We start from the raw sequence: 24,974 nt of genomic DNA on the forward strand, positions 1-24,974 counted from the left end.
GCCCTATCTACACTCATACATACTCTCTCCTACACACAGCTAGTCACACACACTTGCATCCAAACGAAAGTTCCTAATCCAAATTCCAGTACTAGAAATCAGAAACCTAGAAGCTTCACAATAGATCTATTATATAATTTACCGTATTTTTTTTTTTTGTCTGTGATCTATTTACCAGCATTCCGCCTTAGTACCTGTTAATAAGATTAGTGATTTAAAAAACTGATAAGAACTGGGAAAGACTATATCCCTCTGAGGCATGTTGGTGTGGAAGACTGCAGGCAGCTGAAGCTGGGCACTGCAAGCATTCCAGCTAAGAAGTCGCACGCTTACACAGAGTTCAGCTTGCTCTGGAACGGGAGATGGAGAAGCCACGGCCCTTGTGGGACAATCCCTTACAGTTTGTGTTTGCCTGTATTTCCTATGCTGTGGGCTTGGGAAACGTTTGGAGATTTCCATATTTGTGTCAGATGTATGGAGGAGGTAAGGGGGATTTGCTTCTGTTTCAGAATTTGCCATCAAAGGAACCTTGTTGTGGGGTATTTTGATTAGGAGGCAGGGGCAGCATTTTGCCTGAAGGGAACAAATAGTTTACATTTTTTTTAAACCATTACTTTTCTATTTAATTTATTAATTTCGGAGGTGCTGGATAGACAGCGTTGAACACAAGTCCTTCATAGGCAGAATTAGGATAAACTTCCTATGCTGCTCTACAGATGTGCTCAGTCCTGATCTGCAGGGATCTCGCTGGAGGCTATTTCTCCAAATGGGATAGCTTTGCACATACCATGACAGGAATGAACCTCACTCCTAAGCCAGGGTATGTGGAGCATGATCTCAGTCTCACAAATGTACTTCTAACGCTCGCTGTAAAACTTCCTTCTCGAGTTCATAAGATGCAGCACGTATAGGCAACTTATCCAGGTGTGTTTATCTCTGGGGGTGATTCAAAAAGAGATGCTGCACTTCTCTAACTCAGCACTAGAGAGTCCCCAGACCTTCAGTCAAGTTTTACTTCTGTGTTTAATTTTCTTGTTTTCTAAATCCCACCTTTTTTTCATGAATAGCCGGTATAGATCCAAGTGATGTTTTAGCAACTGATGCACAAAGCTCCGACACCACGGTAAAAAAAATACCCTAGTGAGAGCAGGTTTATATTTTTACTGGGGATACTCAGCATAATAGTATGCAAATTCTATACATGATATTAACTAGTTCCTCCTCCTACCTGCCCGAACTCCCCCCCAAAAAAAAAAGTTCCTGCTGTCCCTGCCTGTCAGTTCAGCTGCTTGGGGGCAGGAGAATCCCCGATCAGCTGAATCAGCCGGTCTTCCCAAAGCTGACGCAGAATGGTCCTTAGATGCCTGAGTCAATCAGGGCTTTAGGCCCCTCCCGGTACATCCCAGGATGCACTGGAAAGGGGAAGGCCTGCAATTTTGAAGAGGTAGGCCTAAAGGCAGGAGGGAGTGGCATCTTTCCTGCCCAACTTCAATTGTAAGGTATGGAAAGGGGTTGAAGGGGAGATTAACCCTTTGGCAGGAGGGAAGTGGCATCTCTTCTGCTGATTTTTTTTGTCTTGTTAAAGTTCAAGGGCATCAGGAGGATGTGGTGGGGGTCACAGGAGGGGGACTATGAATGGCTGGGGGGATTGGAGAGAGAGAGGAAGGGATTGGGAATTAAAAAAAAAAAAAAAAAAAAATTTGCAGGGGGGTTCTGCGCTGTCAAGCCTTATTTTCCTTTCAGTGCCTGAGCCAATCAGCGCTCAAGCACTGACAGGAAAGTAAGGCTACGACAGCTCAGACCATGCCATTAAAGTTTGCACAGGAAACAACACATTTCCCTGCTGTGCATTCCCTTGTAATGCATTAGCATAAGATTCTCAGTGACTGCTATGACAATCGGTAGCAGCCATGGAAAACCCTTTTGTGCACCAGGATGAAGGTTTTCCTGCCAGTAAGACTGCTTTAACAAGTCTTACTGGCATGGAAAACCTTTTGTGCATTGGGGCCTGACTTAGGCACAGATTCACTAAAGATAGTGGAGTCAATCGCAATGTCAGCCCAATTTTTTAAAAAGTTTTTAAAAACCCCACCCCCACCCTCTACTGACAAGTGCCCTTTCCCCCCTTCCTTCCCAAACCAAAATAAAATGTGTGCTCCCCACTCCCTCCTGCCATCTGTACCACTCCTGACTTCCCACGCCCCGCAAACAAATGGCAGGAGGGATGTCAACTCCCTCATGCCACCCAAGGGATGCCCCCTCCCCGGTCCCGGTCCCCTCCCCACCTCTACTCCCTGTACCTGTAACGGAGCAGGAGGGGTGCTCAGTCCCTCCTGCTCCAATGCGACCAGCGATGGTTCTGAGGTCTTAGGCCCCACCCCAGTGCATCATGTGATGCACAGGAAGGGGCCTAAGACCCTGATTGGCTCAGGTGCCTGAGGATCCTCCCTTGGGAGGGGCCAGATTTGCTATTGGTTTGCCAAACCAATAGCCAATCAGGGACTTCCTTAGGCTACTCCCTAAGGAAGTCCCTGATTAGCTCAAGAGCCTCAGGCCCCTCCAAAGGGAGGAGCCTGAGGCGCCTGAGCCAATCAGGGCCTTAGGTCCCTCCCCGTGCATCACATGATGCACCGGGGTGGGGCCTAAGGCCTCAGAACCATCGCGGGAGGTATTGGAGGAGGGACTGAGCACACCTCCTGCTCCGTTACAAGTACAGGGAGGGGGGTGGGGAGGGGACCGGGAACAGAGAGGGGGGTATCCCTTGGGTGGCAGGAGGGAGTCGGCATCCCTCCTGCCATGTGTTTGGATTTTTTTTTGGGGGGGAAGTCAGGAGTGGTACAGATGGCAGGAGGGAATGGGAATCTCTCCTGCCACAGAGGTGGCGATGGGCATCAGGTGACAACGGCAGTATGCATCTGCGCGGGTTAAAACTACGGCCTCACAATGCGCTTTTTATTGAATATATAAAAAAGGAAGAATGTTAAACAGATTTAATGCAGTTTTCATCCAATATCTTCAAATTAAGCATGCAAAAAAAACCTACTCCCCCCAAAAAAAATCACAAGACAAGTAGTACACAGTACATTGTAGTCTTTCAGCTGCACATGACATAAAACTGGATTATACTACTACTACTATTATTTCTATAATGCTACCCGACACACGCAGCGCTGCACAGAGTCACAAAGAAGAAGAAACAGTCCCTGCTCGAAAGAGCTTACAATCTTAACAGCCAAGACAGACAAACAAGATGTCATGGATACAGTTAAGAGGAACGGTTAATCAGCAGGCTGGGTTGGAGAGCAGAGGAGTAGGGTTGTGGATTGAAGGCTATATCAAAAAGGTGGGTTTTCAATCTCCTTTTAAATAAGGGAAGGGAAGGGACTTGACGGACAAACTCGGGTAATTTATTCCAGGCATAGGGGGCAGCTAGATGAAAGAAACAAAGTCTGAAATTGACATTGAAGGAGAAGGGTAAAGCTATGAGTGACTTATATCACTTGCTAATTGACAGATCATTTAGCGTTTTCACACTGCTGAAGACCTTTGCTTCCAAATGATAGCTAACCTGAGGCCTTCCAACTGAGAGGGGTTTAAGCAATGATTAATGAGAAGTGTTGTGCCAGCCCCACCTGGGGAATGACCTATCTGCAAAATCAGGTAAGACGGAAGAGCTCACAAGCAAGCTTTGCTTGTGGGTGTCAATTTCCCTTGGCTTGAAGCATTTCTAAGAGCAATGACAATGTCCTTCCCGTCAGTGGAGCAGTGATTCAGAAAGTCATGGAAGAGAAATAGTATCTTGCTTCTATGTAGATATTTATTCTTAAAAAAAAAAAAATCCTAACATTTATATTTTTGATTTGAAGAAATATGTTTTCTGTAAGAAATAACCCCAGTGTACTGTGCATTTTCTTTTGAGTGTAGTTTCAGGCACTTCTTGTTTCACGTAACTGTCCTGGTAAATGTGTGTTTTAACTTTAAAATTGCAGTAAAACGTGCCCTGCTAAATTACAGCAACTCAGAATGGAATATGATGCTGCTTTCTGTTGACATAATTCTCTAGCACATTGGTCTCCCTACCTAAAGAAGGATATAAAACTGCTGGAGAGGGTGCAGAGGCGAGCAACTAAACTAGTGAAGGGTATGGAGAAACTGGAATATGAGGATCGACTTAAAACACTGGGATTGTTCTCCCTTGAGAAAAGGAGACTGCGTGGGGATATGATCGAGACCTTCAAAATACTGAAAGGAATCGACAAAATAGAGCAGAGAAGATTATTTACATTGTCCAATTTGACACGGACTAGAGGACATAAAATGAAGCTAAGGGGGGGCAAGTTCAGGACTAATATCAGGAAGTTCTGCTTCACACAGAGAGTGGTGGACATCTGGAATACTCTCCCAGGGGAGATTATTGCAGAATCGACAGTCCTAGGCTTCAAGGGCAAACTAGATGCATATCTCCTTGAGAGAGGCATATAGAGATATGGTTGGCTATAGGGTAAGCCAGGTGTATACCTGGCAGGGCCTCCGCGTGTGCGGATCACCGGACTAGATGGACCGAAGGTCTGATCCGGAGATGGCGCTTCTTATGTTCTTATGTTCAAAAACTAAAAAGTGAAACTTAATTGGGGATTTCTGTATATGACACCAAACATTAGGCACTTCTTGCAGGCCAAATTTTCAGTATGGAAAAAATAGTTCTAATCTACGCTGAAATTAAAAAGGTACGGGAAAGGGGCACACGTGCAGGGCAGGGGGCGCTGCTCACCCTTGTTACGCTACTATCTGAGAACACTTCTTTTTACTTTCTTAGAACTATATGTAGCTAAAATAAAGGTAGACAAAGCAATGTGGCCGGATGGTGTACATCTGAGGGTGCTGAAGGAACTTAGGGAAGTTCTGGTAGCGCCGCTGACTGAACTTTTCAATGAGTCTCTAGAGTCGGGAGTGGTACAGGAGGACTGGAGAAGGGCGGATGTGGTCCCTTTCCACAAAAGTGGAAGTAAGGATGAAGTAGGGAATTACAGGCTGGTAAGTCTGACTTCTGGGGTAAGCAAATTAATGGAAACACTTTTAAAACAGAGAATGGTCAAGTTTCTGGAATCCTGTGGATTACAGGACTGGAAGCAACTAGAGGCAGGTCTTGTCAGACAAATTTGGGTGACCACAGAACTGGTTGGGAGTGCGCTAGATGTGGTGTATTTAGATTATAGCAAAGCCTTTGACAGTGTTCCGCACAGACGTCTAATAAATAAACTGAGTGCCCTCAGGTTGGGTCAAGAATTGGTTGAGAGGAAGGTGACAGAGGGTAGTGATCAATGGAGATCGCTCTGAGGAAAGGGATGTTACCAGTGGTGTGCCTCGAGGTTCTGTTCTTGGGCCTGTTCTTTTTGACATTTTTATAAATGATATTGCTTAAGGGTTGACGGGTAAGATTTGCCTCTGTGCGGATGATACCAAAATCTGCAATAGAACAGACACCCCTGATTGTATGGATTACATGAGGAACGACCTCGTGAAGCTTGAGGAATTGTCTGAAATATGGCAGCTAATATTTAATACTAAGAAATGCAAGGTTAAGCATTTGGGCTTCAAATACCCAAGGGAACAGTACCGTTTAGAGCAGGGGTGTCAAAGTCCCTCCTCGAGGGCTGCAATCCATTTGGGTTTTCAGGATTTTCCCAATGAATATGCATGAGATCTATTTGCATACACTGCTTTCATTGTATGCTAATAGATCTCATATGGGTGTCCCGAAAGTCACTACACACTTTTAATAAATTCTTAAAAATTGCACAAGAAACTGAGTTTATTCATATTCTTAGCATCAACAAAAGAGTCGTTGCAATTTTACTTGCTAGGCTTGTCATCACGTTCCAATGCCTCAAAGACTAGTTGTATACCTCCACATGAGCGCCTTCATTTTTGATAACTTTCAGCCACCTTCGGACGCATGCCTCTCCGACATTTTGTAGCATCTCTTCCCCGACCTTAGAAACATAGAATATAAAGGCAGAAAAGGGCCAACGGCCCAACAAGTCTGCCCACTCAAGAACCCTCCCTCCCAACTAGTCTGCCTACTCAAGAACCCTTCTTCCCTGGAGTATCTATCATTTGAGCATAACTCTGTAGTACTCCCACCTGTTTGTCCCATCGACTCTTGAAGTCGAGCATGCTACTGGCCCCGACCACCTGGCAGGGGAAGATCATTCCATCGATCAATCACCCGTTCGGTGAAGTATTTCCTGGTGTCACAATGAAATCTTCCTTCCTTAAGTTTTAGTCGATGCCCTCTTGTCGCCGTGGGACCCTTTAGAAAAAAGATTTCCTCCTCCGCTTTGATGTGACCCATGATGTATTTAAATGTTTCTATCATGTCCCTCCTTTCTCTGCGCTCCTCAAGAGAATATAAGCGCAGTCTGATCAGGCGTACTTCATATGGGATGTCTTTAAATCCTGAGACCATTCTAGTGGCCATTCTCTGTATCGACTCCATTCTTTTCACATCCTTTTGATAATGTGGCCTCCAAAATTGGACACAATACTCCAGATGTGGTCTCACCATGGATCTGTATAACGGTAGTATGACTTACGGCTTTCGGCTGATAAAGCTCCTTCTGATGCAACCCAGCATTTGTCTGGCCTTTGCTTAAGCTTTCTCCACCTGATTAGCAGCTTTCATATCTTCCCGGATGAGAACTCCCAAGTCCCTTTCTGCAGTAGTTCTTGTTAAGTTTTCACCATTCAAGGTGTATGTTTTGCATGGATTTCTGCTCCCAAGAGGCATTACTTTACATTTCTTGGCATTAAAGTTTAGTTGCCAAGTACTGGACCATTTTTCCAAAACAAGCAGGTCGTGCTCCATAGTGTTGGGCCTGGTTGCGCTGTCAGGTTCTGAGGCCTTGCCCACAACGCTGCATAGTTTAGCATCATCAGCAAATAGTGTAATTTTGCCTCAAAGGCCCTGAGTCAGATCCCCTACAAAGATATTAAATAGCATCGGGCCCAAGACCGAGCCCTGCGGCACTCCACTGGTCACTCTCGACATTTTTGAGGGGATACTGTTTACCACCACTCTTTGAAGCCTGCCACTAAGCCAGTCTTGTACCCCATGCTGTCAGTGTTTCTCCTAGTCCTAGCGAGTTCATCTTGTTTAATAACCTACGGTGTGGAACACTATCAAAAGCCTTACTAAAGTCCAAATACACTATGTCCAGGGACTCACCCTCATCCAGTTTTTTTGTTACTCAATCAAAGAAGTTTATCAGATTGGATTGACAAGACCTTCCCTTTGTAAAGCCATGCTGGTGGGGATCTCTTAATCTTTCATCTTCCAGGAACGTGTCTAATCTGTTCTTAATCAATTTTTCCATGAGTTTACTCACTATTGATGTGAGATTCACCGGTCCTTGCTGCAGGCCGTGCATATTCTTTCCTCAAGCTGTGACAGGTTACAGGGCTTATTCTTTTGCTGATGGCCTCAAGTCTCTCCGAATGATACCTGGAATGAAAAAGAAAAAAAAAAGTGTGTAGTGACTTTTCCCATATAGTGATTAGTTCCAGAGTTTTAATACTGCCAGAGTTTCCTAGTTCATTGTCCATCTAAGGCCCTTGGCTTGAGTCCCTTGACTGAGGCACAACTGAAGCTTGAAGGATATTGAGTCCAAAGTTGTTCGTGATCTACAAGGGACAGTCCCCTTCTAAGGGGATACCTAGCTGCCCTTTTTTTAGTCCATGTCCGGTAGGAGTATTTTCCATGATGAAAGAAGTGCTGATGCCTTCCATTTTGACTATAGTATCTTGATCGTTGTCATAGAGCAGTGTCCCTGTTGGTTTGAAGAAAGCAATAATTTGTCCGTTATTGAAAAACCGGTTGGATGGTAGTTTTTTACAGCATTTCCACCCAATTTCCTCATTAAATTTTCTTGCTAAGGTGCTAGAAAAAATAGTGTTTAGACAGCTTCAGGATTTTCTTGAAAAATATAGCATTTTGGATGATTGTCAGTTTGGATCATCAGTGGTGGGAGGGAGTGGGCTTCCCTCCTGCTGTCCTTCAATTCGGGGGTCTTTTTTTTTTTTTACTTTGTGGTGAGGGGGGTCTGAACTGTCAAGCCTTACTTTCCTGGCAGTGCCTGAGCCAATCAGCACTCAGGCACTGTCCAGAAAGTAGAGCTACAACAGCTCAGACCCTGTCAGAAAATGTTACCCGCAAATGTGGCACAATTAGGTTAGGGAATCACCCGGCGATGATAGAGAATCACCCAGAATGCTCCTTTAACTATTGAGGAGCCCATTTTACTACCATTTTAATATTAATGACCTTGTTGTACTACATTTGCATGTCGGAGTCTGCTAGGAAACTCGGAAAAGGCCATTCTGATTATCAGCTGGTAAAATACTGGCACGCTAAACCGGCTGGAACCGGTTTAGCAACCATTGTTAAGGGCACGGTAACTTTTGAGAATCCTCTGCTTAATATTGTTGCCAAGAAATGATCCCTTATCCTGGAACTGTCTTTTTTGGATGTGCTTGCATTGCATTTTCAGTTCTCCCCACTTTCCCCTCTGCCACCTTCCATGCAAAAAAGCAGCATGTACTTGGGAGAGATTGTATTAAAGTCAATAAGTCTGATATAGACACCTTTGACCATGATAAGAACAAATTTGAAATAGTTTTACAATGTGTAATAAAGTAAAAGTATATTGCTCAGCTTTGAATTGGCAAATGTTTAACTCAGAAATTCAGTGCATGTTCAAGGCCAGTTTTAAACCATCTTCAAATCTGACTAAGATTTTCCCCTCAACCCACTCCCCCCCAAAAAAAAAAATAAAAAAAGATGAGATTATATTTGAATTTGTATCAGGTCAAAAAGATAAATCAAAGGAAAATTAGACCAGAATAAATGTGGGCTAGATAGACATAATTGTTAGACATTTCCTTTTATTTGGGGTTTGTAAATCTATTCTTATTGTTCTTTCAAGAATTGTATGATGTAAAGGTTAAAAAAAAAAAAGAATAGAGTTGTGCATGTGCTGGATTCATGTATTTGGGATATGTCCCAGATGAAGTTGAACCAGTCTTCCTCCCTTTCCCACCTTGCTTCAGTAGGATAGGAACACAAAAAAGAGTATGTGCAAAACACCCTGAAACTACTGAGATTAGAGAAGAGTTCCACTTTCAATTATATTTCAAAAATGTAGAAAAATTTTTAACCATAGCAACTTACCCCCTCTTCTACGAAACCACGGTAGCGGTTTTTAGCACAAAGAACCGCACTGAATAGCTCACACTGCTCCCGACGCTCATTGAGTTCCTACGAGGTGTCGGGAGCAGCGCGGGCCATTCAGCGAGGCTCCCCACACTAGAAACTGCTGGCGCAGAGAGGGTTATCTTTGAGAAGGATTTAATCTTTGGTCAGAAAATCCCCTCCACTTGCTTGTCAAAATTAGAACCAGAAATGGGGGAAAAAGGGGAAGCAAGATGGCCGCGGTGCAGTGAGGACGCTCATTATCGGTTCTCCTGTGTTTACTATTTTCCTCGAGTCGGCTCGATATGCCAAAAAGAAGGGGAAGAGCGGCTGCCACAGCCCGGCAGGCTTAACTTACCCCGAGAAGACAAGAGACGATTTCGAGCTTCTTCTCTTCTTCCCCATGGGGCGAACCGGCTCAGCCGAGGCAGAGGGAGGTCTCGGCTATCGGGAGTGATATCTCACTTAGCCCTGCAGGACCTGAGCCTCCCCAACAGCCGCGAGACCAGGGAACTACGGCAGCTCTGCAGGGACAGGAAGGATCCACCCTGAGAGAGCTGGAGGGCTTACCGGTATCCCTGGTTGCTCAGGCAGAGACTTCAGCGTTGGAGAAGGCAGAGTTGGCATCAGAGGTTGGGGGACAAATTCCATCGGTCCCCCCACTGGTAAGGCCAACTGAATTCACTCTGGAATCTATCTGGACTGCTTTAGACTCACTATACAAATTATGTGCAGGAACTCTTCCTTTGGTAAATGCACATAATATAAAGATTAACTCTATGCAGGAGGAAATAAAAACTCAGGGGGAAAAGATGGATTGCCTGGATCAACGGGTCCAAGGCATTCAATCAACACAGACTGTTTTAATGAAGGACAAATTGCTATTAGTAAGGAAAGTAGAAAATTTGGAAAATTATACTAAAATGTTGAATTTAAGATTACTTAACTTTCCTAAAACTTTAGCAATGACGCCTAAAGATTTATTCTACAAATTTCTGAAAGAGATATTTAAATATCCTGAGAATGGTTTTCCTCCATTACACAAAGTTTATTACCTTCCAGTTTCAAAGAAGGCTTCTAAAACTGAGGCTTCAGCTAATTTAAGCCCTATGGATGTTACAAAAATTTTGGAAACCTCAGAGGATGAAGTCATCTCATATTCTACACTTCTGGTGACATTTGTTTTTCAGCAAGATAAAGAGGCACTTCTTAGGCTGTTTTTTAGGCTTAAAGAGGTGACCTTTATGGACTCAAAGATTTCCATGTTTCCGGATGTATCCAAATTAACTCAATCCCAAAGGAAAGAGTTCCTGGAAATGAGACAACTTGTATTAACTTTGGGGGCTAAGTTTCAACTCAGATATCCCTGCAAATGTTTGATCTTGTTGGATCAACATTCATATATTTTTTTTGATCCCCCCCAATTACGATTTTTTCTTGAGTCTAAAGGGGTAATGCTGTCCAGTGCTCCCACAGTGGAATAAGGTCTAGTTTTCATTTATTTGAAGAAGTAACACTGCATTTTCGTATTATAAATTTCTGTATAATATAAGGCCCTACTAATGTGAATTGCTTTTCCAATAATGTGGACTTTTTGGAGAGATGATTTATATTGCATTGGAAGTTGTTTAGTTTTCTTCTTTTTCCTTTTTATTTTTAATTAATGTGTTTAATCTCTCTTTCTCATATACATATTGTATGAATGTATATCTATAAAATTAAATAAATAATTTAAAAAAAAGAAATGGGGGAAAAAAAGAGGAGATCTTCTTAATCGACATATGAATTCATTGTACTTCACTTTACCATGAATCAATGCCAAGATCCAACTCGCTCAAAAATATTAAAAATTGCACTTATCTTATAAATGAGTTCTGTGTGTAAAGTTTTCTCCAGATCTCCTGAAAGAGATTCCCAGTTTCCCAAAGCTGCCTCGGGGATCATTTTCATACATCTTAAAATCGCTATCGTGGTTTTGTAAAAGAGGAGGGGGTAATTCAATTCTTCACCCTTTAATTGTGGAGAGATGGAGAATAGAATTACCATTGTTTTCTTTTTAATGTACATATATACAGTTATGTATATATCATTCCATGATTCCTAAATACTGAAATCTGTTCTATTTATCCTCTGCAAGCTAACCTGTGATGTTTAATTTATTTATTTTTTTTAATGATACATGATTAATTAAAATGTTAAAAAAGGTCACCAAACTGTACTAGCTCGTAAAGTCTTCACAGTACTCATTAGCATGTTATTTAAAAGGCAGGTGTTTATTATGGCTTCCAAACGATTCCATGAGGCATATTACATGCAAAGCTATATGTAGTGCAAAGCGTTCCGTGCCCAACAGCCAAAAGAGATGAGGCGCACGGAGACAGTGAGCAGCAGGGTGGAACAGTTTTAGAGAGCAGGAAGCCAGGAGGTTCTGCCTACTGGAGCAGAAGCAATGACCCGACAGACTAATAAGCACAGCAGGAAATGCAGGTGTTACAGCTGAAGTAGGGACTGGCTACCAGTTATTCTCCTTTCATTTTGTGATGGGCTTTTCCACTAATAATGTGGTGAATGACAGCAGAAAAAGACCAACCAATTCATCTAGTGTCTGTGGAGTTCTTCCTGTCTGCACTGCCAAGGCTATATCTTAGCTGCCAGCTAGAGTTTGGCAGCTTGTCAGGCCTCACTCCTTATCCACAAAGAAATGGGGAAAATGATGGTCAAAAATGTTCATATGGCCCATTCAGACTAACAACCCAAAACTTCAAACTTCACATACGGAATCAGATGTGTTATCCGTTGCATTATTGCCCATATTTTTTTGTCATCTTCCTCTCTATTTCATTTTAGTTTACTCCCAGTGCTCTCCATTCTCAGGTGCAATCACAAGATTCCTCAATAATCGAAACAGCAGAGCACATCTCATACCTGAATATCCCATGCCTTTCTAGATGGCATTCCTTCTTTCCCTACCAGTGCTGACTTGCAGTCTGGCTATATGAGCGCCTGTATTTCCACTTTTTTAAAAAAAATATATAGATCTCAGCTAAGTCAATCTCAACCTAATTCTAGTCCACCTGGGAAAGTAAACCCCTAGAAGAATCTCCTCTGTAGCACAGCCTCGTACCACAACGGCAACCGCCAACCATCATCCCTCAACAATAACCCCCAAAACCCATCACAGCTCTGACAGACCTAGTAACACAACATCTCCAGCACAAACCAAAACAAGGTAATAATCAAATCACAAGAAAAAGCCATAAGAACATAAGAGTTGCCATATTGGGACAGACTGAAGGTCCATCAAGGCCAGTATTCTGTTTCCAACAGTGGCCAACACAGGTTACAAGTACCTTGCAAAGAGTACAACAGATTTTATGCTGCTTATCCTAGAGATAAGCAGTAGATTTTCCTATCTGAATAATGACTTATGGACTTCTCTTTTAGAATATTATCCAAACCTTTTATAAACCCTGCTAAGCTAACTGCTTTTACCACATTCTCTGGCAACAAATTCCAGAGTTTAATTACACGTTGAGTGAAGAAATATTTTCTCTGGTTTGTTTTAAATTTACTACTTAGTAGCTTCATTGCATGTCCCCTAGTCCTAATATTTTTGGAGAGAGTAAACAAACGGTTTACCTCTAACTGTTCCACTCCATTCAGTATTGTATAGACCTCAAGTTCCCTCTGTCATCTCTTCTCCAAGCTGAAGAGCCTTAGCCGCTTTAGCCTTTCCTCATAGGAGAATTATCCCATCCCCTTCTTTGTACCTCTTCTAATTCCGCTATATCTTTACTGAGATTGGCAACCAGAACTGCACACAGTATTCGAGATGTGGCCACATCATGGAATAATACAAAGGCATTATAATATTTTCATCTTTGTTTTCCATTTCTTTCCTGATACAAGTAATTCCTAACATTCTAAAGACAGGACAAGGGAATGGAAGTGAGGAGAATGAACCTACTGGGAATAACCCAATGGATAATTGCTCAATGATCCACTCTCTAGGCCACTTTCTCTTCTGACATAGATAGAGTTATGATTCTTAAGTATTATTTTAGAAAAAAAAAGATTCCCTATTTTTTGGAGGTAAACTCCAGATATTTCTAGAATTACTAATCTAGATAAAAGCAATTTCTACAACTAAAGTCAAGGGTGTTGGCTTGGGGGGCAACTTTTTAAAGTTTCTCTCAAAATGTTTGGTATCTCTCTCAGACACATATTATGTTTTCTTTGAGCCAGATCAGCTGGAAAGATTAATTAGCTTCCTTATCCAATATCAATTAAATCATTTGTGGGTAATTGGTGTTTCTATCGAGCCTAAATGAGACCAGATTCATTTCTACATTTGGTTGTTGGATTTATGGTTATTTCTTTTCTCCTCTCGTGATGTAGACTAGTGAATTTCATATATATTTTCTTAATACCTATGAAAAATATTGTTTAAAAAAATTATGAGGGTTCTTCAAAAAGTGTCTGCACTTTCATATTTTTGTGGGAAACAGTTGGGGCAGAGAAGTGGTAAGAGGGCGTGTCGTAGAATGTCATGTGTCAGTCTGGCAAGCCCACTTACATTGCAGGTAGTGATGTAATTTGCTTTTGAGATATTTTTTTTATTTTTTTATTTATTATTTTATATATAGATACATATACATTGCTTGTATAAGAAAATAAAGAGAGAACTTCCACATATTTTTTTAAAGGAAAAATATATCTGGATACTGTCCATTTCATAATTAAACAAAATTTCGCTCTTAAGTTAGTCCACATTCTGGGTTCTGGAGGAGAAACAATTCACATTTGTGAGAGATATATAATGAATTAATTCAATAAACCATATTTGTAGAGTACATCTTCTTCTTACATTACTATGGGATTGATCCTACATTCCCTTCAGAGATATTTGAAGTTGTTATTCCCTTTCCTTCAAGAAAAAATTGTAATTGTGAGGGTTCAAAGAATATGTATGAATGTTGATCCAAAAGGATCTTACATTTACAAGGGTATCTCAATTGGTATTTAGCCCCCAACTGTATTACAAACTGTCTCAGTTCAAGGAACCTGCTTTTGAGATATTTAATAAATAGTGTTTAAAAAAAATAAAAGTGTGGAAACTTTTTGAAGATCCCTCGTACTTGCTACAGAAGTCCAACTTACCGACTTATAGTTCCCAATCTCTTCCATACTTCTGCTTTTGTGGAGAAGGATCATATCCGCCCTTCTATTGTCCTCTGGTACCATTTCCAACTCTAAAGAAGTATTGAAAAGGTAAGCCCATGAAGCAAGTAGAGTTTCCCTATGTTCCCTCAATACCCTCATAAATATGCCATCTAGCCCCATCACGTTGTCCACCATTAGTTTAGCTAGCTCCTCACAAACGCAGTCCTCTGGAAATCGATTAGGGTCTACCACACCTCTATTTCCTGTTTGCATTTGTCTTCTGCAGTCCTACTCCTGGCCCTTCAGCTGTGAACACACAGAAACATAACAAGAGTAGCCTTACTGGGTCAGACCAATGGTCCATCTACCCAGTAGCCCGTCTTCACAGTGGCCAATCCAGGTCACTAGTACCTGGCCAAAACCCAAATAGTAGCAACATTCTATGCTATCGATCTAGGGCAAGCAATGGCTTCCCCCATGTCTATTAAGTAATTAACCTTATATTTATCAGCTTCTATATATTCCTCCCCTATACCTTTGAGTCTTGCAATACACTTTTGCACTTCTTCCTATCACTAACATACCTAAAAAGAAATGTCACGTCCCCCTGTTTTACCGTGTTTGCTATATTGAAATTCAGGCCTGTTTGCAAAACTGAAAAGCTCTGTCCTAGTCTAAGTGTATTCTAAGTTGTGTAGCTTTGACTCCATTTTGTTGATGAGTAGCTTACACACATCTGACCTCTGCAAAAGGAGTAGCACATTCAGTGACAGGTTTATATAGTTAAAAAGTGATAGTTTAACTTCGTAAGACTGCTATTGATATGCAGATTCCAATGAATTCTAGCCTTTGCATTTTTTTATTTATTCCAAATAGGTGGAACGCCCTTAACCTTTTGCGCTTTTTTTCAAAATTTGCAGTCATTATGGAACTTCTCTGGGGTAAAATACCTTATTTTGAACTAGTTCCAAACAGTAGGTAAATAACAGTAGACAATGGCAAACAGAGAAACATTGAAAAATGAAGGCAGATAAAGACAACACGGCCTCTCCAATCTGCCCTTCCATGCCATATACTCTGCTTTTACTGACTTAGAGATCTTGTCCTGACCTTTCTTGCATTCAGATACAGTTTTCATCTCCACCACCTCTAACAGGAGACCATTCCAAGAATTCACCATACTTTGAAGAGCCGATTGCTTCTTCTTAACTACCCAGGATTGAAGTTAAGAGATGATAGACTCAAGAGTATGATTACCAGATTTTCCATCTAGAAAATCTGGACCCCCTAGACCGGCCCCCCAGGCCTGCCCAGTCCCACCCATCCCCACCCCATCATGCCCCTGAGCCCGTCCCAGCCCCGCCTCCATTCCCCCCAGCCCCCATTGCTTGTTCACATCTGGCAGCACATCCGTACATGCCCTCCTGCCCGAAGGAAAGCTTTTCAAAATCCAGACAAAGTGCCGGGTTATGAAAAGCTGTCAGGACCCCCGGACATGTCCTCAAAAGGAGAAATCTGGGGAAATCTGGATGTCTGATAACCCTACTCAAGAATAATCTAAGGAAATACTTTTTTACAGAAAGGGTGGTAAATGCATGGACTCATCTCCAGGTAGAGGTGGTGGAGATGAGTTCAAGAAGGCATGGGCAGGCATGTGGGATCTCATAGCGAGAGACGGAGATAGTTGATGCTGTGGATGGGCAAACTGAATGGGCCATTTGGCCTTTATCTGCCATCATGTTTCGAGGTTTTCTCTGTTTCTATGACTAGATAAAAATGTACACTGCTCCTTGTGACCCTGGGCAAGTCACTTAATCCCTCATTGCCCCCGGAACATTAGACAGAGTGTGAGGCCACTGGGACAGATAGAGAAAAAATGCTTGAGTACCTGAATGTAAACCACTTAGGCTATAAATGGTATATAAATACAATACTAAAAAAATAAATACATTTCAAATGCTATATAAATAAACTCCAGAATAGGAGAAAACAAGTTTGAAAAAATACTGAGAGAGTGGGTCCAATATACTGTATTATACATTTATGATTTACTTGGTTGAGGAAATAAGAATTGTATTCCATAAACTTGACTTTTGCTTGTTGAGTCACCAACTCTCAACAGTGACATCTAGGAGTGAATCTAGGATCCAGTGCAATCATCATCAATGGGCTTCTTTGAAGAACTGTTTTATAGTAACATAGTAGATGATGGCAGATAAAGACCTGAATGGTCCATCTAGTCTGCCCAACCTGATTCAATCTAAAAATTTGTTGGGTTCTTTTTTCTTCTTCTTAGCAATTTCTGGGCAAGAATCCAAAGCTCTGCCCGGTACTGTTCTTAGGTTCCAACTACTGAAGGCTCCATCAAAGCTCACTCCAGTCCATCTACACCCTCCCAGACATTGAAGCCCTCCCCAGCCCATCCTCCACCGAACGGCCATATACAGACACAGACCATGCAAGTCTTCCCAGTACTGGCCTTAGTTCTTCAATATTTACTATTATTTTCTGATTCTAGATCCTCTGTGTTCATCCCACGCTTTTTTGAACTCCGTCACCATTTTCATCTCCACCACCTCTCTCGGGAGCACATTCCAGACATCCACCATCCTCTCCGTAAAGAAGAATTTCCTTACATTGCTCATGAGTCTCCTATCTCTCAGCCTCAAATTATGCCCTGTGGTTTTACCATTTTCCTTTATCTGGAAAAGATTTTGTTGTACATTAATACTTTTCAAGTTTTTGAACATCTGAATCGTATCTCCCCTGTCCCTCCTTTCCTCTAAGGCAGGGGTGTCAAAGTCCCTTCTTGAGGGCCACAATCCAGTTGGGTTTTTAGGATTTCCACAATGAATATGCATGAGATCTATTTGCATGCACTGCTTTCATTGTATGCTAATAGATCTCATGCATATTCATTAGGAAAATCCTGAAAACCTGGCTGGATTGTGGTCCTCAAGGAGGGACTTTGACACCCCTGCTCTAAAGTATACATATTCAGGTCTTCCAGTCTCGCCTCATACATCTTTTGGCGCAAACCTCCTATCATTTTTGTCGCCCTCCTCTGGACCAATGCACTCCCTCCTTTGTAGATTTCAGTAACTCATCTGATGAGCATTGCCCCAACATGCTCGCTCTCTCCTTTGCAACTCCATGCCCACCACGGTAGCACTTCCCTGAAGCCGCGCAGCAGGCCCCGCAGCAGGAACAGCACTTTGATATAACTCACATTGTGGTCAGCCAACCTGTGCCACTGAAAACAAAGAAAGAAGCACTAACCCTCTCTGGTTGTTCCCTCCTTCAGCCAAATGCCCCTAAGTGAACCCTCTTTCTTTGCAGGGCCATGAGTGCACGCTGAATGTGGCTGACTCGAAAGCCTTCCCTTTGATGTCAGCTCTGATATCAGAGGGAAAGCTTCCGGGTCAGCTGCAGGCGGGGAGCATTGCAAGCGGCTTTGTGGAGGAGCGAGTGTGGCTGAAGGGCAGGAAGAAGGAGGCACTGCTGGACACACACTAGTGAAAGCCCTTTGAGGTGCCTCCATCCCCATGGGATCCCCACAGGATTCCTGTCAACCCCGTTCCTGTGCAGCTCTCTCATTCTGATAGAGTAGTGTTTCCCAGCTCTAATCATCAGATTCCCCAGCATATCTATGAGCATACATTCAAGAAACCAAGGGTGATGATACAGAGAAACTGAAAGAAATCTTGGTGAACTTGGAAGATGTTCTAAGCCAAATTGACAAGTTAAAGAGTGATAAATCACCTGAACCAGATGGCATACATCCCAGGGTACTAAAAGAACTCAAACATGAAATTGCTGATCTGCTGTTAGTGATCTGTTGCTAAAATTGTCTATAGTACCTGAAGATTTGAGGGTGGCCAATGTTACGCTGATTTATAAAAAGGGTTCCAGGGGAGATCTGGGAAATTATAGACCGGTAAGCCTGACTTCAGTTTCGGGCAAAATAGTAGAAACAATTATAAAACACAAAATTGTGGAATACATAGACAAAAATGACTTAATGGGACGGAATCAGCATGGGTTCAGCCAAGAGAGGTCTTGTCTCACCAATTTGAAGGTGTGAATAACCATGTGGCTAAAAGTGAGCCATCGAATGTAGTGTATCTACCAGTGGCGTACCTAGGGTATGTGGCACCCGGGGCCCATCATTTTTTGACACCCCCCCCCCCCCCCCCCCATGTAAAAATTTTTTTTTTTTTTTTTGCAATAACCATGAAATGGAATAAATGGTCAGAATAGAAACAGGCAGTGAAAATTTTCTTTTATTGAACCTCATATATGTAACCATTATTCCAAACATAACAAAACATAAATTATGTCTAAATTGTCATGACATTAGAAGTACATATGGAGTAGTTGCAGGCAGTGGCGTACTTAGGGTATGTGGCACCCAGGGCCCATCATTTTTTGACACCCCCCCCCATCTATATGAAAAATATGATTTTTAGTACCAATCTACATATCGCACCACAAGAGTGTACCTAGGAAAAGGCTGCATCTTAAACACTGCAGTGAGCACTAGAACACCAACACATACATTGTAAAACTAAACAAGCCAGATCCCGCACAGTCAATTGGTCCTGTAGTCAATGCCAACTGAAAACTATGTCTTTTTCATACACACAGAACAGAGATACACCCTCGCCCAAAATGGAATAATCACAAACTAAAAATAGAAATATGTAGACAAAAGTTAAACTGATCCGCCAAGAAACCAGACCCTGGATACAATGCAACACCACAAAAAACAGTAACACATGTCCTCTAATACAGTGCAAAATATAAAGACAGTAGATGTAAATTGAAAAAACTGATACATAACAATCACCACTTTATAAATTAACAAATAAAAATAAAACAAATAATGAGATATAAAAAAATACAATTTTATTGGACTAATCCCCGTAAGCTCGGTCCCCATCCCCGCAAACCACCTGATTCCATCCACACAAGCCTTGAATTGTTTATATTAAAGTATAAAAAGAAACAATATTCTGTACAATTGTCAATTTATAAATCAGCGTCTTCTCCCCACTCTCTTCCCCATTTCCCTTCAGCATCCTCAGCCCACTCTCTCTCCACTTTCCTTCAGCGCACGCACATAAAAACAAGCAAGTAATTTTATATCATTTTCATTCTATTCATTCATAGAAATTAAAGTCTAGATAATGCCAGTCACATAACAAAACATGATTTTACAAAAATAATTCCCTGCAGTCAAGCCTGCAAGGATTATTAGATGTCTTTCAGCAGTTCCCCTCCCTCCCTCCCCCTTACCTTTGTGGCCAAGTCAAAATGATCTACCAACAATAAATTTTAAAAACACAAAGCACGCTGTACGCAGAGAAAATGTTAATTATCATTTATATTCCGCGGGTTTTCAAAGAGGTCAAGGCAGATGACTTTATGCAATGTCACCTCAGTAACAACTATACAAAAATAGACAAATATTCCCCCTCCCTTTTTACTAAACTGCGATAGCGGTTTTTAGCGTAGGGAGCTGCGCTGAATGCCCCACACTGCTCTCGACGCTCATAGGCTCCCTGCGCTAAAAAACTCTATTGCGGTTTAGTAAAAGGGGGGCCATAGTGCAAAATATAGACAGCAGATATAAATTTTCAAAACGGACACATTTTGATCACTAAGTTGAAAATAAAATCATTTTTCCTACTTTTTTGTCTGGTGATTTCATGAGTCTCTGGTCCTTCTTCTTTCTCTCTCCCCTTGGTCCCCCTCTTTCTTTCTGCCTTTCTTTCTCTCTCCCCCTGGCCCCCCCTCTTTATTTTTTCCTTTCTTTCTCTCTCCCCCTAGCCTGCACAAAGCCATCGTGCCGATTTCTCCACTTCCACGATTCTTTCCCTACCCTCACCCCCAAGCCAGCAGCCGATTTCTCCCTGCTCCTTCCCCGATGTCCTGATGTCCTGAACTTCATCGGGCAGCAGCAGCATTCACAATTCACTGATGTTGCCCGCTTCAGGCCTTCCTCTCTGTCGGGTCCTGTCTTCATGAAAACTGGAAGTAGGCAGGACCAGGCAGAGAACAAGGCCTGAAGCCGGCAACAGCAGCGAATTGTAAACGCTGCTGCTGCCCGAAGAAGGTAATGGAGCACCGAGGCAGTCCGCTTCTCCCCCCTCCCAGCCGAACCCCCGCTGACCCTCCTATCTCCCCCCCCCCCGTGAACCTTTCCGACCTTCCCAGCGAGAGCAGCAAACCTCCTTCGCGGCTTTCTCCTCCCTCTGCCGCGTTACTGATGACGTCATCAGTGATGCGGCAGAGGGAGGATAAAGCCGACGCTACTGGAGGGAGGTTTGCTGCTTTCGCTGGGAGGGTCAGAAAGGTTCACTTGGGGGAGGAGAGAGATAGGATGGTCAGCGGGGTTTCGGCTGGGAGGGGGGAGAAGCGGTCTGCCTTGGTGCTCCAAGGCTTGGCGCCATTACCTTTTTCGATAATGGCGCCGATGCTGCTTTCGCTGGGAGGGTAGGAGCGCGATAGGGACCGGGCCAGCTGTGCACCCCCCCCCTAAGGCGGCACCCGGGATGGACCTCCCCCTCGCCCCCCTTGGTACGCTACTGCCCTGGGGAAACAGCCTGCAACAAGATCGCGCGATGCCAGAGGTCTTTGCCTGCTTCGGCTGTTTCCTCCGCCGCGGTCCCATCAGAGGAGGGGCAGGACCGTGGCGGAGGAAACAGTCGAAGCAGGCAAAGATCTCTGGCATCGCGATCTTGCTGCAGGCTGTTTCCAGACGCGACACCCGGCGCAGGGGGGGGGTAACTGGACCGGACCGGGAGCACCCCCTCAGGGCTTGGTACCCGGGGCGGACCGCCCCCCCCGCCCCCCCCCCCCTTGGTACGCCACTGGTATCTACAGAAAGCTTTTGATAAAGTTCCTCATGAGATGCTCCTAAGAGTCATGGGATAGGAAGCAATGGTCAATTGTTTATTAGGAATTGGTTATCAGAAAGAAACCAGAGGGTAGGGTTAAATGGTCATTTTTCTTAATGGAAGTGGTAAATAGTGAAGGATCTGTACTGGGACTGGTGCTATTTAACTTATTTATAAATGAACTGGAAATTGGAACGATGAGTGAGGTGATTATGGTGAGGTGAGGATGGTCTCGGGACTCAAAGACTTCCCGTATGAAGAAAGGCTGAATAAATTGCAGCTATATTCACTCGAAGAACGTAGAGAGAGAGGAGACATGATAGAGACATTTAAATATATCACCGGCCATATTGAGGTGGAGGATGATATCTTCTTTTTTAAAGGTCCCTCGGCCACAAGAGGACATCCGCTGAAAATCAGGGGTGGGAAATTTCATGGCGACACCAGGAAGTTCTTCTTCACCGAAAGGGTGGTCGATCGTTGGAATGAACTTCCACTTCAGGTGATTCAGGCCAGCAGCGTGCCGGATTTTAAGAGGAAATGGGATACACATGTGGGATCTCTAGGGCAGTGTTTTTCAACCTTTTTTGGGCAAAGGCACACTTGTTTCATGAAAAAAATCACAAGGCACACCACCATTAGAAAATGTTAAAAAATTCAACTCTGTGCCTATATTGACTATATATAAAGTAATTCTCTTGAATAGGAATCAAATAAACACAAAGAAAGTATTTTATAATGCTGCCACTGCCATCAACACCGTTGGTGGCAGTGGCACTCAAGTGGCTAGGGACAACACTGGAGGGTGGCCAGCTGTGCACCCCCTTGGGACGTAAACCTGGGGTGGGGCAGACCGCACCCCCCCACCCTGGTATGCCACTATCTGTACCTCACTCCCTCCCTATGACCAAAAATTCTCCTTTCTTCTATTCCCCGTGTACACAACCATCTCTTTCCCTCCCTTCCTCTCTCCAAAGTCCATGCCTTCTGTGTCCAAACATTCATTCCCTCCCCCACCTCAGCATCTCTTTCCCTCCCTTCCTCTCTCCCAAGTCCATTTCTTCTGTGTCCAAAAACGCATTCCCTCCCCCACCTCAGCATCTCTTTCCCTCCCTTCCTCTCTCCCAAGTCCATTTCTTCTGTGTCCAAAAACGCATTCCCTCCCCCACCTCAGCATCTCTTTCCCTCCCTTCCTCTCTCCCAAGTCCATGCCTTCTGTGTCCAAAAACCCATTCCCTCCACCACCTCAGCATCTCTTTCCCTCCCTTCCTCTCTCCCAAGTCCATGCCTTCTGTGTCCAAAAACCCATTCCCTCCCCCACCTCAGCATCTCTTTCCCTCCCTTCCTCTCTCCAAAGTCCATGCCTTCTGTGTCCAAAAACCCATTCCCTCCACCACCTCAGCATCTCTTTCCCTCCCTTCCTCTCTCCCAAGTTCATGCCTTGTGTCCAAAATGCACTCCCTCCCCCCTTTTGTGTTCCGTGTTTGCCTCCCAGCCCATCTTTGCAACTTTCTCAGCCAAACGAAGCTCAAGCCGCGAGGCTTGTCTTCTGCTTCCTGCCTGCCCTGCTGCGCACAAATAGCCAAACGGAAGTATTCTCCGACGTCAGCGCTGACGTCGGAGGGCAGGCTTTGCTTAAGCCCTCCCTCCGACGTCAGCGCTGACATCGGGGAACGCTTGCGATCGGCTATATGTTAGCTGCAGGGCAGGCAGGAACAGAAGACGAGCCTCGCGGCTTGAGATGTATTGAACTCCGCGGGTCCCCCGTCCAGCTCTCTCCTGTCCACGTGGGGCGGACCGCCCCTCTCCCTAGACTGGTGGTACTGCCCTGATGGCGGCCCTGACCGTACGGAACACCAGGCAACATCTCGCGGCACACTAACAGCGGTTGAAAAACACTGCTCTAGGGGGTTAAATTCAAGGGGGTAGGGTTGTTGGAGTGGGCAGACTTGATGGGCTGTGGCCCTTTTCTGCCGTCATCTTCTATGTTTCTATGTTTCTATTAAATTTGCAGATGACACTAAACTGTTCAAAGTTGTTAAAACACATGCAGACTGTGAAAAATTGCAGGAAGGAAATTTGAAGATTGGGCGTCCAAATAGAAGAATAAATTTTTAATGTGGACAAATGCAAAGTGATGCATAGTGGGAAGAATAACCCAAATCACAGTTACCAGATGCTTGGGTCCACCTTGGCGGTCAGCGTCCAAGAAAAAGATCTGGGTGTCATTGTAGACAATACACTGAAGTCTTCCACCCAATGTGTGGCAGTGACCAAAAAAGCAAAAAAGATGCTAGGAATTATTAGAAAGAGATAGTAAACAAGACTAAGAAAGTTATAACACCTCTGTATCGCACCATGGTGCAACCTCACCTTGAGTATTGCGTTCAATTCTGGTGTTTTTATCTCAAAACAGATTTAGTGGAACTAGAAAAGGTTCAAAGAAGAGCAACCAAGATGATAAAGGGAACGGAACTCCTCTTGTATGAAAAAGACTAAAGAGGTTAGGGATCTTCAGCTTGGAAAAGAGACAGCTGAGGGGAGCTATGACTGAAGTCTACAAAATCCTGAGGTGGAAGTGGATCGATTTTTTACTTCATCAAAAATTACAAGGACTAAGGGACACGATGAAATTACAGGGAAATACTTTTAAAATTAATAGGAGGAAATATTTTTTTACTCAGAAAATGGTTAAGTTCTGGAATGCATTTCCAGAGGATGTGGTAAAAGTGATTAACGTAGCTGTCTTTAAAAAAGGTTTGGACAACTTCTTGGAGGAAAAGTCCATAGTCTGATATTGAGACAAACATGGGAAAAGCCACTACTTGCCCTGAATCAGTATCATGGAATATTGCTAATATAGTATTTGATTTTTTTTTTTGCCAGGTACTAGTGACCTGGATTGGCCACTGTGAAGATGGGATACTGGGCTAGATGGACCATTGGTTTGACCCAGTGAGGCTATTCTTATGTTCTTAATATGTACATTAAAAGCATAGAACACATATATGCAAATGTTACTAATGAATATTCACTGTGAATAGCCTATACACTAGATCTGTTTGGTATGAAGATGGGGAAGGATTTGGGAAACATATTAAAGAAAGTGTGCACTGCCCCTTTAAATGATTTAATCATGCCTAATTATGTATTAAATCAATGTGTTGTTCAAATTAGGGAAAGCAGAAACTACTTGAAATTTAAAGTAGATACCTTTCAAATAGTATGAGCTAAACAAAATCAGCCAAGGTGGGTGATTGTTAATATAAGCCCAGCTAGGGGGTAACACGCTAAGTCCTCAAATGAGATGTATTATTGCTCAGTATTACACTCATTTACATCAATTACTGTGATGACTGCATTCATTTACAGGGTGGTGCTAGGCAAGACAAATATAGTCCACTAGAAGGAATGTTAATACAAGGGATTACATTCTGAATATGAAGATTGGTTTTCTGTTGTTGCATCAATGTATTTAGCTTGCTTTGAAGGAGAAAAGAAAGGAAAGACTTCATTCAGCAAAGCTGGTTTTGACCTAATCAGCAAATCTAGCAGAGGTGAATTCAAAGTCAAAGACAGAGGCATTCTTCTAAAGCGCTTAGGATGGGAGGGACCTAGAAAAGCACAGCATGGTGGTCAGTCAAGCGATCTATGTTTTA

General features: G+C 43.2%; 1 protein-coding gene across 1 annotated transcript in view; it reads left to right on the forward strand.

Annotated features, from left to right (window-relative positions):
• Positions 1-273: 273 nt before the first annotated feature.
• SLC6A20 (solute carrier family 6 member 20) overlaps positions 274-24,974 on the forward strand; it is a 101,126-nt gene continuing 76,425 nt past the window's right edge. Inside the window, exon 1 of the mRNA XM_033930177.1 lies at positions 274-483. Coding sequence (XP_033786068.1) covers positions 363-483 — 121 coding nt within the window. The 5' untranslated portion in view covers positions 274-362. The remainder of the gene's footprint in view (positions 484-24,974) is intronic.

Source organism: Geotrypetes seraphini, chromosome 2 (assembly GCF_902459505.1).
Source record: "Geotrypetes seraphini chromosome 2, aGeoSer1.1, whole genome shotgun sequence".
Classification (NCBI taxonomy): Eukaryota; Metazoa; Chordata; class Amphibia; order Gymnophiona; family Dermophiidae; genus Geotrypetes; species Geotrypetes seraphini.